Raw genomic sequence first — 17,245 nt, forward strand, 5'->3', positions numbered from 1 at the left:
TTAACGAGCATCATCAGCATGGAAACATGTCCTCTGGAATGGTGGCCAAAGCGTGGAGGGCCACATGAATGTTTAGCATACCTGGGATGTAAATACCTTGCAGTACTGGCTACAAAAGCACCATGCGAATTCCTGTTTTCGCACTTTCAGATGACATTGTAAATAAGAAGCAGGCAGCAGTATCACCCATAAATGTAAACAAACTTATTTGTCTTAGCAACTAACTGAACAAGAAGTAGGACTGAGTGGACTTGTAGGCACTGAAGTTTTACATTGTTTTGTTTTTGAGTGCAGTTATGTAACAAAAATCTACATTTGTAAGTTACATTTTCATGATAAAGAGACTGAACTACAGTACTTGTATGAGATAACTTGAAAAATACTATTTCTTTTATCATTTTTCCAGTGCAAGTATTCGTAATAAAAAATGATAATATAAAGTGAGCACTGTACATTTTGTATTCTGTGCTGTAATAGAAATCAATATACTTGAAAATGTAGAAAAACATCTAAAAATCTTTACTCAATTACTGCATTGAGTGTGTGCACCAAAATAAGCTGATAACTGAAGGCTGGTTTCACATTATTGGGGGGTGGGTGAGGAGGTGATGAACCAGAGGGGAAATATTTGGATGTCTGGTAGTTAAAAATTCAGGAAGGATGGATTTGAGGAGACTTGGGATTGGAGTGGCTATTAGTGTTACCCTGAAAGGAACATAAGAACTTAAGAATGGCCCTACTGGGTCAAACCAAAGGTCCATCTAGCCCAGTGTCCTGTACTCTGACAGTCAGAGGGAATGAACAGAACTGGTAATCATCAAGTGATCCATCCTCTGTCGCTCATTCCCAGCTTCTGGCAAACAGAGACTAGGGACACCATCCCTGCCCATCCTGGCTAATAGCCACTAATGGAGCTATCCTCCATGGATGTATCTAGCTCTTTTTTAATGCTGTTATGGTTTTGGCCTTCACAGTCTTTAGCAAGGAGTTCCACAGGTTGACTGTGTGTTGTGTGATGAAATACTGCCTTTTATTTGTTTTAAACTTGCTGCCCATTAATTTCATTTGGTGACCCCTAGGTCTTGTGTTATGAGAAGTAGTAAATAACATTTCCTTATCTACTTTCTCTATACCAGTCATGATTTTATAGACCTCAATCATATCTCCCCTTAGCTGTCTCTTTTCCAAGTGGAAGAGTCCCAGTCTTATTAATCTCTCCTCACACGGAAGCCGTTCCATACCCCTAATTAAGGAGTAACTGGGCTGGTGGAAGCTAGGGCGAGACTTTGTGTTTGTGGTCAGGGATCTGAGACAGAGCAGCACAGCTTTAAAACACCCCCTGGAAATAGGGCATGTGGTGACAGATCCCATAGTAGTCTGGGTAATCCCCAAAATGTCACACTGGGGAAACATGGTCTTGTGGCCAGAGTGCCACCCTGATGGGTTGTAACCCAACCCTGCCATTGTGTGATCTTGGCCAAATTGCTTCATTTAAAAGGAAACTGTGAACTTGACAATCACAGTTTTGTCTGAAAATGTACCTACAGTAGTTACAACTAACACCAAAGTTTACTATAACAAAGAAGTTAGTGGAAAAATATTTTCTCTTTATTTTTCAGTAAAAACAACACATTTTCAAAGCTCAGAATTTAAATATTTATAGGGCTAAAAGATAATAATTAGTAAGGCTGTTGATTAATCGCAGTTAACTCACGCGATAAACTCAAAAAAATTAAGCTTGACTAATTGCACTCTAAACAATAGAATACCAATTGAAATGTATTAAATGTTTTTGGATGTTTTTCTACATGTTCAAATATATTGATTTCTATTACAACACAGAATACAAAGTGTACAGTGCTCACTTTATATTATTATTTTTATTACAAATATTTGCAATGTAAAAATGATAAACAAAAGAAATACACCTCTACCCAGATATAAAGTGACCTGATATGACACGAATTCGGATATAATGCGGTCAAGCAGTGCTCTGGGGGATGGGGCTGCACACTCCAGTGGATCAGCGTATTATTGTGTCTGGCTCTGAACACGCTTCTCTTAGTGGCGTGTTGAGGGTGCCAGGCCGGCCAAGGGGTTGGATAAAGGCCAGAGGGTCTCGGGGGGCAATCAGGGGACAGGGAGCAGGGGGGTTTGGATGATTTGGAGGTTCTGGGGGAAGGGCGGTCAGGGGATGGGGAACGGAGGTGTTGGGTAGGCTGTGGGAGTCCCGGGGGGGAAGGGCTGTCAGGGCGCGGGGGTGTGGATAGGAATCGGGGCAGTCAGGGGACAGGGAGCAGGGGGGTTGAGTAGGGGGTGGGGTACTGTGGGTGATTAGGGACGGGGTTGTTTCTGGATGGGGCGGTCAGGGGACAAGGAGCGGGGGGCTTAGATGGGGGTGGGGTCTTGGGAAGAGTGGTTGGGGTGGGGGGTTTCTGGAGGGGACAGTCAGGGGACAAGGAGTGGGGGGGTTGAATGGGTCGGAGGTTCTAAGGGGTCAGTTGGGGGTGGGAAGTAGGCGGGGGTCAGATAGCGGGTGGGTCATTCTGTTTGGGGAGGCACAGCCTTCCCTACCCAGCTTGATTTGCTGACTATTAATAAAGGAAATGCTCGAGGCCAAACCAAGGTCAATGTAACACAATTTCACCTATAATATGGTAAGATTTTTTGGCTCCCGAGTACCATGTTATATTGGAGTAGAGATGTAGTATTTTTCAATTCACCTCATACAAGCACTCAAGTGCAATCTCTTTATTGTGGAAATGTAACTTACAAATGTAGATTTTTTTGTGATGTAACTGCACTCAAAAACAAAACAATGTAAAACTTTAGTACCTGCAAGTCCACTCAGCCCTACTTCTTGTTCAGCCAATTGCTAAGACAAACAAGTTTGTTTACATTTACAGGAGACAATGCTGCCTGCTTCTTATTTACTATGTCAGCTGAAAATGAGAACAGGCATTCACATGGCACTTTTGTAGCCAGGATTGCAAGGTATTTACATGCCAGATATGCTAAACATTTGTATGTCCCTTCTTGCTTCGGCCACCATTCCAGAGAACATGCTTCCATACTGATTATATTTGTTAAAAAAAAATTGTTAATTACATTTTTGACTGAACTCCTTGGGGGAGAATTGTATGTCTCCTGTTTTGTTTTACCCGCATTCTGCCATATATTTCATGTTAAAGCAGTCTTGGGTGATGACCCAGCACGTCAGTTTTAAGAACACTTTCATTGCAAATTTGACGAAACGCACAGAAGGTACCAATGTGAGATTTCTAAAAATAGCTACAGCACTGGACAAAAGGTTTAAGAATCTGAAGTGCCATCCAAAATCTGAGAGGCATGAGGTGTGGAGCATGCTTTCAGAAGTCTGCAAAGAGCAGCACTCAGATGCGGAAACTACAGAACCCAACCACCAGAAAAGAAAATCAAACTTCTGCTTGTGGCATCTGACTCAGATGATGAAAATGAACATGCATTGGTCCATTCTGCTTTGGATTGTTATCGAGTAGAATCTGTCATTAGCATGGACGCATGTCCTCTGGAATGGTAGTTGAGGCATAAAGGGATATGCGAGGCATGAAGGGATATATGAATCTTTAGCGCATATGGCATAAATATCTTGCGACGTCGGCTACAACATTGCCATGTGAACGCCTGTTCTCACTTTCAGATGACACTGTAAACAAGAAGCAGGCAACATTATCTTCTGCAAATTGTAACCAAACTTGTTTGTCTGAGTGATTGGCTGGAGTAGGACTAAGCGGACTTGTAGGCTCTAAAGTTTTACATTGTTTTATTTTTGAATGCTGGGTCTTTTTGTACATAATTCTATATTTGTCAGTACAATGTTCATGATAAAGAGATTGCAGTACTTGTAATAGGTGAATTGAAAAATACTATTTCTTTTGTTTTTTACAGCGCAAATATTTGTAAAGAAAAGTGAGCACTGTACACTTTGCATTCTGTTGTAATTGAAATCAATATATTTGAAAATGTAGAAAATAGCCAAAAATATTTAAATAAATTGTATTCTATTAACAGCAGGAATAATTGATCAATTAATTGCAATTAATTTTTTTAATCCCTTGAAAGCCCTAATAATTAGAATTTTGAAGTATTACCAGACACACCATGCAAGTTCCATTCTATAAGAAAATGTGTCCAGCTCCTCTGAAAAATACTCTTATTTACCAACTGTGCTGACGATCTGATGATGCTATAATCTTGGCTATTGCCAACAGAAACATCCATTACTGAACTAGTATGTTCTCCAGACACTTCATAGTCGGCATCACCTGTATGTTTTTGTATTTGCTCAAAGTTTGACACGGCATAGTAAGCAATGACTCAGGTAATCACCTGGGCTTCAGCCATGGCTCTCAAAGGATTATAAAGAAGGAAATGTACACAAGGAAAATCATGTTAAGAGAAAATAAAGTTTGTGAGAAAATGACCAGGAAATTTACAGCAGAGGATTCAACCTACATTATCTGCAGTAACGTGACTCAAGCATGGCCTACATAGTTTTGCAACATGGGGCCCATGATTACTTTCAATATCATAGGATCATAGGGTTAGAACAGGGGTGGGCAAACTACGGCCCATGGGACAGATCCGGCCCCTCAGGGCTTTGGCTCCGGCTTACAGGATTGCCCCTGGTGGCGCTGGGCGCCTGGTGCCGCTCTCAGAAGCAGCCTCCAGGCGGGGGAGCGAGAGCTCCGCATGCATTGCTCTTGGCTCCAGGCACCGCTCCCTACAGCTCCCATTAGCCAGGAACGGGGAACCGTGGCCAATGGGAGCTTCGGGGGAGATATCTGGAGGCACGGCAAGGGCAGCGCACATGGAACCCTCCACCCTCCCTCCTCTAGGGGCCCCAGCGCTTCCTGGAGCAGTGTGGGGCTAGGGACAGGGCAGGCATGCAGGGAACCTGCCCTGGCCCCGGTGGGTGCCGCTGCCACCCGGAGTAGCTTTAGGTAAGTGGCGCCGGGCCAGAGCTCCAACCTCTCCTGCACCCCACCCCCCAACTCCCTGCCCTGAGCCCCCTGCCTGCAGCTCGCACACCTTCTGCAGCCCAACTCCCTGCCCTGAGCCCCCTCGTACACTCTGCACCCCTATCCTGAGCTCCCTGCACCCCTGTGCACCCCAATCTCCTGCCCTGAGCCTCCTGCCGCACGCCTCCTGCACCCCAACCCCTGCCCTGAGCCCCTTCCTGCACTCTGCACTCCAGCCCCCTGCCCTGCCCCGCATACAATTTCCCCACCCAGATGTGGCTTTTGGCCCAAAAAGTTTGCCCGCCCTTGCCCTAGTGCAAAGTGATCTGTGGAAACAACAGGCCTTAACATGGGATGATGTGACCAGCGTAGCACCTGATCTGAGTATCACAGATGACCTGTCTCCATAATTTGTTAGTCTCTAAGGTGCCACAAGGACTCCTTGTTGTTTTTGCTGATAGGGACTAACACAACTGCCACTCTGAAACCTGACACCATCTGGTTAGCACTGAGGTGATGGGCACTATGTGGACAGCCCATTGTGCTAGGGGCACCATAGTGCCTAAGAGACCACTAGCTCATAGTCATTACATACACAGTATACAGGGGTCCACAGGGCATATGTGGGCTTGTTGGGCTCAGCCTGTGGGGTAAGGCTGTGCGGGGGGATGCCACTGTCAGCTCCCCTATGGGGAAGGGAGGAGGAGTTGCCCAGGCCCCTGGGGGGCAGATGGGGCAGGCAGAGGGAGGAGCTGCCCGGCCCCCGTGGGGCAGGTGGGGGGGCAGAGGGAGGAGCAGGGGCCGGGGAGCAACCTCTGCCCAGCCCCTCGGGGCGCGGGCGGGGATTAGGGCTTCCCGGCTCCCCGTATCCCAGCGGGGAGTGCTGGGGGCAGACGCGCTTCAGGGCCCGGGGGCCGCGGGTTAAATACCAGCTGCGGGCGGCGGCTGCGTTCCGGCCTCTGTCCCTCCCTCCCTCGCTGAGCCCGCCCCCGCCCTGTGCCGAGAGGCCCGGCGGCGAGCCCGGGGAGCAGCCAGGCCCAGGCGCCGAGCGAGCAGCGGCCATGGCCGGGCTGTGGGCGCCGCCCAAGCCCCTGAGCGCGGCGCAGCTGAGGCGGCTGGAGCAGCATCGCTACAGCGCGTCCGGGCGCTCGCTGCTGGAGCCGCCGCTGCAGCTCTACTGGGCCTGGCTGGTGGAGCAGATCCCGGCCTGGCTGGCCCCCAACACCATCACCCTGAGCGGCCTCCTGCTCAACCTGCTCACCACGCTGCTGCTCATCGCCTACTGCCCCAGCGCCACCGAGCAGGTACCGCCCGCCGGCCACAGGGGTCCTCTGCCGCCCCCCCGCACCCACCCCCGAGACCCAAGAAGCTTCTGCTTTCCCCAGTCTCATAGGGCCCCCTGCCCAGACTAACCCAGGCCCTGTCCCTGCTCCCCTCACCCCGCAGGAGCCTCAGTTCCCTGTCCCCTTAGCCTGCACTAACTCCCAACCTATGTCTTTCTTCCCAGCCACCCCTCTCAAATCACCCTCTTGCCCAATACTGCCCCCCCAGCTAATCTTCCCTCTGCCCCCCCCAAATACCCCACCCTTTTCCCCACAGCGTCACCTCTTCTTACCCCACAGTAACCGCTCTCCCATGCCCAGCTGGAGCCCCCTCTAGCCAGCTCTCACCCCCGGCATTGTGTCCCAGTCCCCCACTCCAACACCTTCTCCTCCTCCCTGCACATATGCTCCACTGTAAACAACTTCACTCTCTCCTGCATTGTAATCACTAGATCCAACTATGCTGTAACCGACCTTCTGCCCCCATGGTCCCTGCTCTGACTGAAACTCTCCCAGCAGCTCTAGCATTCAACTCTCATATTTCCCTGTAACACTTTTTGTGCACATTGTACACACCCATTGTCTGAGGGCTTATAACCCTCTCTCTAGTGTAAATGTCAGCCATGCAAATACACCCTGTATCCCTCACACATACTGTAATCTCCAGGTGTAACACACAGAGCACTCGCTGCAAAACAAATTCCTACCCAAACTGAGAACCTGGCCACGTTTTTATCCCTTCATACTGTAAACCCCGGGATGCTGTAAAAAACACACAACTGGCGCACTGTATCTTCAGACAGTGTTTTGAGCCTGTGCACACAGTAAATCCTATTGTGTTGCGTCAATAGTGCCCCACCTATGTTATCAGTAGGTTTGGCCTTCTGTTTCTAGAAAGGACTAAACCATGTCTACGCAGGAAAGACCAAACAGTTATAATGCCATCCAACAGGGTCTGTACTATGCAGTATAGTTGTAGGATATTGGAGACAGGGTGGGTTAGGTAATATCTATCATTGGCGAGACAGACAAGCTTTCAAGCCACCAGAACTCTTCCTTCGGGTCTGGGAAAGGTACTCCCAGCATCACAACAAGGTGGAACAGATTGTTTAGCTTAAATAGTTAGCAAATATTGTAAGAGGTCATTCAAGGTAGAGTGGCCCATTAATGCAGTCATAGAACAAAAAGAGGGGGTTATTGGGTTATAGACTGTTGTAATAAGCCATAAATCCAGTGTTTCTGTCCAGTCATGATTTTTTACTATCTAGCAGAGTAATGAATTTGAGCCCCTAGGCTTGTCTTTTGAAAGTACTGTGGCGGTTTCCTTTGAGGTTGAAGATTGATAGGGCAGATATAGAGCAATGGCTTCATGAAAAGTGTTCACCTGCAACTGATAAGGTGGTTTTGTCTTTTATCATTTTCCTGTGTGAGTTCGTTCAACAATGTAGTGATTGGTTTCACCCACATCGTTTTTATTGGGGCATTTAGTGGTCTAGATGAGGTTTAGGGTAACCAGATGTCCTGATATTAACACATTTGTCCCATGTCCCAACTGCATATCGGTCGGGATGCCCTTTGTCCCGATATCAGGGACTGCTCACCATCACTGCCAAAGTGCCGGGGCTGGCATGGCGGCGCTTCCTGGGGCAGCTCCCGGTGACGCACCTGCCCACCGGCAGGAGCCTGCAGTGCTGGCAGCCCCTAGGCACAGAGGTGGAGGAGGTCTCCATGTGCTTCACCGGCTCCCTCCTGCCCAATCAGTGCTGCAGAGGTGGGGCTTGCAGGCGCTGGCAGCGGTCAGAGAGCTCCCCTGACCCAACCTGATCCTAGGAGCCAGAGGGACCTGCTGGATGCTTCCTGGAAGCCGCTCCAGGTAAGCATCGTTGGGACTTCCCACCTTGCCACCCTTTTGGCTCTTAGGGTCAGGGCCCTGTATGCAGCGCATAGCGCCGCCCCGGGCTCCCACCATCCCAGGAAGCGCAGCGAGCCAGGGAGGCTGCAAGCTGTGGGAGAAACCCGCCCAAGAGTGGCAGCACAGTGCCACTGGGGGAGCCGCTACCATCTGACTCTGGGCGGGTAGAGGGGGCTCCTCTCCCCATTCATTGAACAGACAGCTTCCTGCAGCGTGTGGGCTCCGTTCAGTTTCAGGTGCCGTGCGCACCAGCGGGTTAAATAGCTCCCTGTCCCCCGCCACACCGCTGCCCTGTGCAGGCCGCTGCCTGCCAGCAGCTGTGACCCAACGAGGGCATTTGGCCGGGGCTTGGAGCCTGCAGTGGCCGGAGGAAGGCACTGAGGGGCGGCAGCAGAGAGCAGGGGCGGGTGGTGCCTCGATGTGCAGTTTCCCATGTGCCCCCAACCCCCCAGCTGTCTCCCACAGCAGGGGTGGGGGTGGTTATAAAGCCAGATGGGCGAGTCAGTGGCCATTTTGGGTGAGTCTGACCGCAGTTTAAGTGCAGGGTTAGTGGGATTTGAGTCAGCTTAGCTGTGTTAGGGAGCCCTGGGTTTAGGGTGACCAAAGGTCCCAATATTAGAGGCTTTGTCTTATATAGGCAATTATTTCCCCCCCCCCCCCCCCCAAAAAAAAAAAAAAAAGTATCCCAATTTTTTACACTTGCTATCTGGTCACCGTAATGAGGTATATCACATGTTGTGATCGGCATGTGTAGAACCCATGGATCTTGAAAAATGTGTTGGGGGGAGGGTGTTGATCATTGTAGCAGTGGAGATATGTCTGCAGGTTTTGCATTGGTTGTTCTGGAATGGTCTGGTGCCACTTTGAGTTGGTGTGGTCTGGTCAGTGGGAAGGTTGCTTCTCATGCTGAATAGTTTCTAATACTTTGACTTACTCCAAACCTCACGCATTCGGTGGGAAAGGAGACTCCCTTTGGGGGGGGATGAATTTCAAGCCTGTTTTTGACATTTCTCTTCTAGAGAGAAAAGATTTGTCTTGTGTATTGCCAGCACTCATGATTTTTATCATGAGAGTCACAATATTGGTGTCCTTAAGTCCAAGCTCCTGTATTCGTGTCATTACATGAAAATCTTGGCTTTCTGCAACATTAAAGGGTTTTTTTTGCTCACCAGTCTCATCAACACTTCGGCTCCAAAGATGGGAGTGCTAGTGTAGACCGAAGTTGCTGGCATTTAAGTTAACAGAGTAGCATTAGGCACTTTAAGTTCTCAAACTGTGGTCTGTGAGCTCCATTCTGGTGGTCCATGGATAGTTCCCTCTAAGGTGTGCGCCTGGGTGGCCACGCATGAGAATGAAGGATCACCCACCTAATTAGTGGAGCCACAGGGGCATGGTTCCACTAAGTAGGTGCCTGGACCCTGGAGAAGATGCACATGTAAGGTGAGGTGGTGGCCTTGGGGAGACTAGGGGTGGGTGATAGGGGGCGGTGGGGTGAGAAGAGGGTGTAGGGGGAATTTGGAACATGTAGGGCTGCAGTGGCCAGAGAAAGAGGCAACTTTCCCCAGCTCCTGGGCTGCGGCTTCTGGGGAGAGATGGCCCTTCTTCCCAGCCTCAGCTCTGTGGCTGCTGTAGTGAGGCAGAGACCCCGCTCCTTTGCAGCCCCAGCTAGGGGGCTGCCATGGCAGGGGAGAGAGGGCACATTCATCACATTAGAAAGGTAAGACTACTGATATTAAAATATGAGTTGTGTGCTTTTAGTTGGAGAACAAAAAAAGTTAATAAGATTTTTTTTAATATAGCGCTTTTATCTAAAGCGCTTTACAGTAGTTGGCTAACGGTACAAACAACATTGGAAAGACCATTAAGTGGTCTGCCAAGACCCTCAGCAATTTTCAATTGGTTCGCAAAAAAAAAATGTGAGAACTACTGACTTAGGCTATGTCTGTACTGGAGCTGGGGCTGTAATTTCCAGCTTGGGTAGACATACCTGCACTAGCTCTAACTGAGCTAGCATGCTAAAAATAAAAGTGTAGCAATGGCAGTGCAAGCGCGGGTAACTGCTCCAAGTCCATAGTTGGGGTCTTAGATAGGATCGTAGTTGGGGTGACTAGTCCCTTGTGACTACACTTCTATTTTTAGTGTATAGCACTATAGTGCACTAGCCCAATGAGAAATTTTTCCCATTTTTTTCAATGGTGTTAATTTTATAGAAGTTGAGTTTTGTAAAACCTAAAATGCTGGGTCAGATTTCAGCTGGCAGTCTAAATTTAACTATCACAGCATCCATTGAAAGCATGTCATATGAAGCAGGAGCCTCCTTTTTATTCTGTGTTCTTGTTCTTCTTGTTTTAATTTAGGAGGTCATTTTATACCTCCCATTGCAACATTCTCTCACCAATGTATGCATCTCCTTACATGACAAACTCACTCTGTTATCCAACTCCTGTTTGTCCAAACAAATTCTGTCATCTTTCATGCCAAGAAAGAGAGAATGAGCAGTGTGGGAGCCCTCTTGTAGTTCTGAACTACTGCACATGTTGCAGGGGTGAATAGGGCCTTGACTTTTCTATCACAAGGTGGAAACGATGGCCTTAGTCCTGCAAGTGCACTCACACAGTCCAACTCTTTCAGCGCCTCGTTGATGTTAACGGGGTTTTGCAAAGGCCTGTCTATGCAGATCCACTTGCAGGATCTGGCTCTGACTTTCTGATGTACTTTTGGGATGTGGAGAAACCTGTGTTAGGAGCTAAAATTAAACTTCCAAACTTATTTTCACTCGTGACCCAAAATGTAGAACTCGTGCCTTCGCAAGTTGAAGACTAATGGGTTAACCTGCTGTTTTAAATATCATGCTCAGATATTTTCACTTCAGGAAAAATATGTGTGGATCATACAGAAAAGAATTTACATGACTGGGATTGTAATAATGCAGTGAGATGGAATTACAGACTTGTAGTTAGTTGCAGCTTAGTATGTGGTAACACATACAAATTCCTCAGGGTTTATAGGAGTGCAGTTGTTCAGAGACCTGACTCGTTCATAACCTTACCGATACCAAGGTTGAAACTGTGCTAGCCACAACAATATTGGAACATAGTTGTTGGGATTAGTGTATTATAGATCTTTTGATATTGTAATACTTGAGCATTTTGGCTTGTCTAATATTTTTAATACCCTAAACTTTTGCATTCTGGCTGTAGATTAAAGGCCTGCAAACTTTTGTTTCTTTAAAAATAAAGGGGGGGGGCAGTTTTAGTTGAGAAAACTGGGAGAAGCATGCACATTTGCAATGCCTGCTTCTGAATTCTTAATACCCAAATTGTTTTTATGCAATGTAGTTGTCCCGTGTCAGTCCCAAGATACTAGAGACACGAGGTGGATGAAGTAACGAAACATTTTATGAATTATTAAATCTTTGGCCAACTTGACAACATAGTTGTACACTTCAACATCTCACCTCTACATAATTGGCCTCAAGAAGCAACCTTTCCTGTTATAATTGACTGAGAGTCTTGACTACTTAATTGTGAGGAGTATTACAACACTGCATTTCCCTCAATAAAATTGTGAATATTAGAGTCAAAAGATTCTATATAATTAAAGTCCCCTGCTAGTAGTACCTTAAATTATTGAAACTGAATTTTAACACTTTAAAAAAAAAAGTGTAGATAAGTGTAGGTACATGTTTCATAATATAATAAAAAAATAGGTAATTTAGTGCCTGTGAAAGTCCTCGATTGAGAACCCTCAAGGATTGATATGGGTTCTGAAGGCACAGGGGAAAGATGCACTGAGACTGTGACTCCGTGACAGGTCACAGCTCTTCATTCTTACTGCCAATCTCTCGCCAAGAGTACTGTAGTATTTTGGGGTGTTTTTTCTTCCCAGCAGAACAAAGTTAATTGTTCAGTGCCAGATGGGGATGGTGTGGAGGAAATACGCCTGCCTAATCCTGGAGCTTTACAAAGACATTGTGAAATAATAAATGTGTGAACACTATGCATGCACTAAAGGAAGTGATGCAACCACTGGTTCCTTCTGGTGAGTAGGACATGATAGTGTTGTAACCTCAGTATCTTGATAAACATCTTCAGAACAGCTGTGACAACAGTCATCTGTTGTAGCATACTGACTGATGTTTGCCTTTTAATTGAGTTTGACAATTTGATAGAAATTTCTCCCCAGGTCAAATTGGCAGAGACTCTGAGGGTTTTTCACGTTCTTCTGCAGCCCTGAAAAACCTGTGCACCTCCTGTGCTCTCTGGTGACATCATGAGATTCTTAGGTCATGGGGACACAGTGATAAAATCTGTCAAAAGTATAAAAGTAGTTGTTGATATTCAGGAGACTACTGTCAGACTCCAGAGGATGTAAGCAGTATGGGTGGGGAAATGGGGAAAAAAAGTAGATAATGAAATTTTGTTTGTAGGTGTTTCTCCAAATATCAACTAAAAATAGGCCCTTTTTTGTAACTGGGAACATGGGGAAGGAAATGTGATAGTATAGGATGACTTGAAGGTAAGAGTATGTTGTGCAGGGGCCACAAAAAGGCTAAGAAGTGTCATTTAGTTGTACATCAAGAGATCTCTTAAACCACATTAAAAAATATTGTGCCTAATATTTGGCACAGAGTTAATAAGTACACTAACTTTTCACTTAACGTTGTAGTTATGTTCCTGAAAAATGCGACTTTAAGTGAAACGATGTTAAGCGAATTCAATTTCCCCATAAGAATTAATATAAATGGGGAGGAGGGTAGATTCCAGGGAAATTTTTTTTGCCAGACAAAAGGCATTGTATACATTTTAAACAATTTTAAACAAGCAGTTTAATATTATGGTGGGGGGGAGTAGTGTGCGTGTGCTGTGTGTTTACAAACATACTGTGCATGCAGTACAGTACTATAGTTGAGACGTGTCCCTGCCTTACCCTAAACAGGCACAGCCCACTGGCACTGGAGATGAGGCAGGCAAGGAGGCTGAAGGTGCTGTAGGCTAGGAGAAGCACATTGCGCAGCAGCTGTAGCTTCCCCTACTCTGCAAGCATCACGGGCGGGGCGGGGTGGGGCTCAACCCTCAGCCTGCCCACTTCCCCCCCCCAAGCCCCCATCCTTGACCTGCCTTCTTTCCCCCCCATCTCCTCTCCCTTTACTTCCCATGCTGCATCCTGGCTCCTGCCCCCCCGCTAAACTTGGCAAGCCAGCTGATTGCTGCCAGCAGGAGAGGGAGGGGGAGCCTGCATGTTGAGTCCTCGCTCCTCCCCCCTGCCTGGGGCAATCAACTGGCTTGCGGTGCTTAGGGAGCAGGAGGGAGGGGGGATGAGTGAGGACTCAGAGGATAGGCTCCCCCTCCTGCCAAGGGCAGTCAGCCGGCTTGCGGCGTTGGGGAAGCAGGGATGGGAGGTGGAGCCTGCGCTCTGACTCCTCGCTCCTCCCCACTCCCTCCTGCCCCCAAAACGCCGCAAGCCAGCTGATTGCTGTGAGTGGGGTATGTGTGTGAGGGGGAAGGCACTGATCTGCGGGGTCTGCCAATGGGCGGGAGGAACTGTGGCAGGCGGGGTGTATAGGGAGGCTGTGGAGAAAGCATGCATTTGACGAAGTGGGTATTCACCCACGAAAGCTTATGCTCCAATACATCTGTTAGTCTTTAAGGTGCCACAGGACTCTCTGTTGCTTTTTACATATAAAAGAGTCATCTTAAGACTGGGTGGAGCAGACCGGGCGAATGGGATGTGTTCATATTACAAGGAGATAGCAAAATGAGAGATGGTGATCATCTATGCATCATTGAGAAAGTAGGTGTGATTTAGTTGCTCTCCTGAATAATTATCTAATTATTAAGAATAATTGGCAACTTAATTATTGGGTCCAACACTTCTGCCCTTTCACTATTCTGTCACTATCTCTTTCTTTTACCATAGCTTGATCCTTTTTACCATCTAGCATGCAGTGATTTTACCAGAGTCCTTTATTTACTCTCTCTCAGCTTTCAAAATATCCCTCCATTTGTAAACTTCTTACTGGTGTTTATAATAACTCCTTAAGGTTTCATTAAAAAACAAACAAAGCTACTTCAAGCTTGCCAGTTTAAAGCTGCTGAGTGGGACAGAAAGACAGTAACATTAAATTTTAATTTAAATGCTTTTAATTTTTAAAATTATTTTAGGTTAATTTTCCAGGCCACTGGAACCTCTGTGTTCATGACATTACAAAGCTTTAATTTCAGAATTTGAATATTGGATTGATGCAAATAACAGAATATTTTGTCTTCTCTGGAAGCCAAAATAGCTCAGGAGACCAGATTCTTGACCCACTCTGATTCCTAATTTGATCCCCACTCCTGTTGCTCCCTCTGCTGTCTTCCTAGGCTTCAGGACAGATCATTTTCCTTCCAGCTACATAACTCCTGAGTCACGATAAATACTGTTTTTTCTCATAATTGTGAAAGGTCTGAGCAAGATAATGAAAAACAATGAAATTTAAAATTCATACCAGTGTGCTGTCATGTACAGTAATCTTGCTCCCTGACTGACGGGAAGAAAAGTTGGGCAGAGGAAGAACACACGTCACCATTGTACTCCATTAATTAGGAGCTGAGGGTATTTCAGTCTCCAAATATTAATCTTTTGACCTGAGACTGTCAACTAGGCCTAAGTACGGTGGTGGTTTTTGTGATTTGGACACTTGTTTACTACCGGTTAGATTGAGATCACCAACTCATTTCATGTCAGCCTGCCCAACAACATGCAGGTCACTACCACCCTGGGTTAGCTTTGAAGTGGTGACCTTGGGGAGAAAGACTCCATATCTCATTTCCAATTCCCCCAAGCCATTCATGCCCACACTTGTTGCTACATTCTCAGTGCAATCGGCTTTCCCTCTCAGCAGGTGTTCTGTAGCATTAACTGGTATGGATGAGATAGTTAGGGGGAAGATGAGAATGAAAACCCTTTGCTCCTCACACTCCATAGATCCTGTCATGGTGGGGATTTATAAGGAAATGGAAAGCCCATACTGAGAAGGCAGGGGAAATTTTTTAACTTGAATTCTAGCATATGTGTGTACACATTCTCATCAGGGAAAAAAAGATATTTATTTTTTCAAAAATCGGTTTGAAGTTGAGTGTAGCAGAACTGTTTTCCATTAAATAAACTCTCTTCTGACAATATGATCTAAAGTTATGACTGCAAACATTAGCATGTTCTCTTTAATTTTTCAGAGTTTGATTTAAGAAATTGAACTGTTTCATTGTCATGTTTATTCTGCTGAATAACTGTGGGGTTGTTGAAGCTGTCATTAGCTAACAATGAATACAGTAACTATTGTACAGATTAAAAAAGCTTGCACAAATTGAGGAATTGTGATGTGAAGCTTGTTACCTCTTCATATAAAGAAGCTCTAAAGTAAGATCCTTGATACAGTTTGCAGATCCAGCAATGCTTTGAAAAAAGCCAAAAGGCAACCTTAAAAAAAAGAGAGGGGGCGGGAAAGGCCTGACTGATTAATTGGAGTATCCCAAATTTGGAAATATTAAAAATGTCTGTATACAGGGAGGAACTCACAGCATTGTCTTTCTGTAACAAAATACAGTTGTCTTTACTTACTGTATCAGCCATTTTTCTGACTGGCTTCATTGTATTTTATGAAATAATTATTTAAAAGATTAAACAAAATAAATAGCAAACATACAGCATAGAATGAACTGGAATTAAATAGCATTACGACTGTTGAAGAATGTGTGATAATAGCTTTTTCTTCATGATTGACCATTGAATATGGAGATTTTGCATTCAGAAACAAATAAAATGCCAACTGTGGGTGAGATCTTGTTTACCAATAGTAATCTGTTTAGCAGTTTTATGTATCCAGTAGCTTTAGAAGAAGGGAGGAGTGTGGGAAAATAAAGTGGTTGAGAGGATCTTGTTAACTGAATTAGCACAGAGTACAGTTTTAATTCTGTGTATTATATGCATAATTGCTTTTTTGGGTAATCTGGACTATAAAACTGTATTTTAAACTGTAGGCAAATGGTTGAAAGGGGGAATTTATTGCAACCCAGGCTGCAGAGGCCTGGGCAACATAGCCAAGAATCTGTCCTAGGCCCTTTCCAAAATTGAGAGGCCTAGGGTCATGGATTTCATAGACCTCAAAGGCTAGCCTTGGACAGCTGAAGGAGGGTATGTGTGTGGGCAGGGCTGGGGGGAAAACATTGAATAATACTTGATCTTTATGAAGACATATTGACACATAATCATAATGATCAGTTTACATTTTATCTTTGCAAGGATAAGGGTTAAAACAGAGATTTTGTTTAAATGGGAATTTAGATTAATTTAGGAGATTTAAAAGTGCTAGGGTAAATCTACAGAGTTAAGTAGCCTCAAGAATCCAGAAGTGCCCTCGTCAAATGGCCCTGTCCTTTCTACATGGTCACTTTCCTGTCTTCCTGAAGGAAGATGAACTTGGATTTTCCCCTGTTCCTAGCTTATACAAGTTTTGAAAGTCTTTGTCCCTTTTCATGTTTTGCCTAAAGATGTTAAAACGATTTTGCCTCCTATTTAATAACTAGATTAATGGGAGAAAAAACATAAAAATTATTTTAAAATTTAATGTTAAACTCATATTGGAGGGGGATGGAAACTAGTTTATAATCTTGCATTGGGTTACCATAATGCTGTTTTGCTTTCTGCCTGCCACCAAAATGCTCATGTCAGTTGGAATTTAAATCTTTTTCTTATCCAATTTACAGATAATGCTGAAAGTCTTAAGATGCTAGACTTTAATTTTCCCCTCACTTAATACTATTTGGGAGAGGAGGAACTGTTGGAACATCTTGCTTCATAAATCAATCATTAGGTTTAGGCCTTTGTAAAAATGTGAGTCTAGATTTTTGACCTAAAGATTGGTGGGGATTCAGAGTCCCTAATACTGTGTAAACTATAGTGAAAGTCCAAAAGTCACTGGTTTCATACCTGATCCAAGAGAGACACTACTCTTTAAATGAAAGAATATA

The 17,245-nt window shown here is 45.4% G+C and overlaps 1 protein-coding gene across 3 annotated transcripts in view; it reads left to right on the top strand.

Moving 5' to 3' along the window:
- The first annotated feature begins 6,039 nt into the window (after positions 1-6,039).
- CHPT1 (choline phosphotransferase 1) overlaps positions 6,040-17,245 on the top strand; it is a 39,687-nt gene continuing 28,481 nt past the window's right edge. Inside the window, exons 1-2 of one of the 3 annotated variants that reach the window (XM_030544319.1) lie at positions 6,220-6,304; positions 12,123-12,275. Coding sequence is in view for 1 of the 3 variants with exons in the window: in XM_030544306.1 (XP_030400166.1) it covers positions 6,062-6,304 (243 nt within the window). In the remaining 2 variants the exon portion in view is untranslated. Of the gene's footprint in view, positions 6,305-12,122; positions 12,276-17,245 lie in introns of all 3 variants that reach the window. The other 2 variants (XM_030544306.1, XM_030544312.1) reach the window with 2 other exon arrangements.

This window comes from Gopherus evgoodei, chromosome 1, assembly GCF_007399415.2.
Source record: "Gopherus evgoodei ecotype Sinaloan lineage chromosome 1, rGopEvg1_v1.p, whole genome shotgun sequence".
In the NCBI taxonomy this organism is placed as follows: Eukaryota; Metazoa; Chordata; order Testudines; family Testudinidae; genus Gopherus; species Gopherus evgoodei.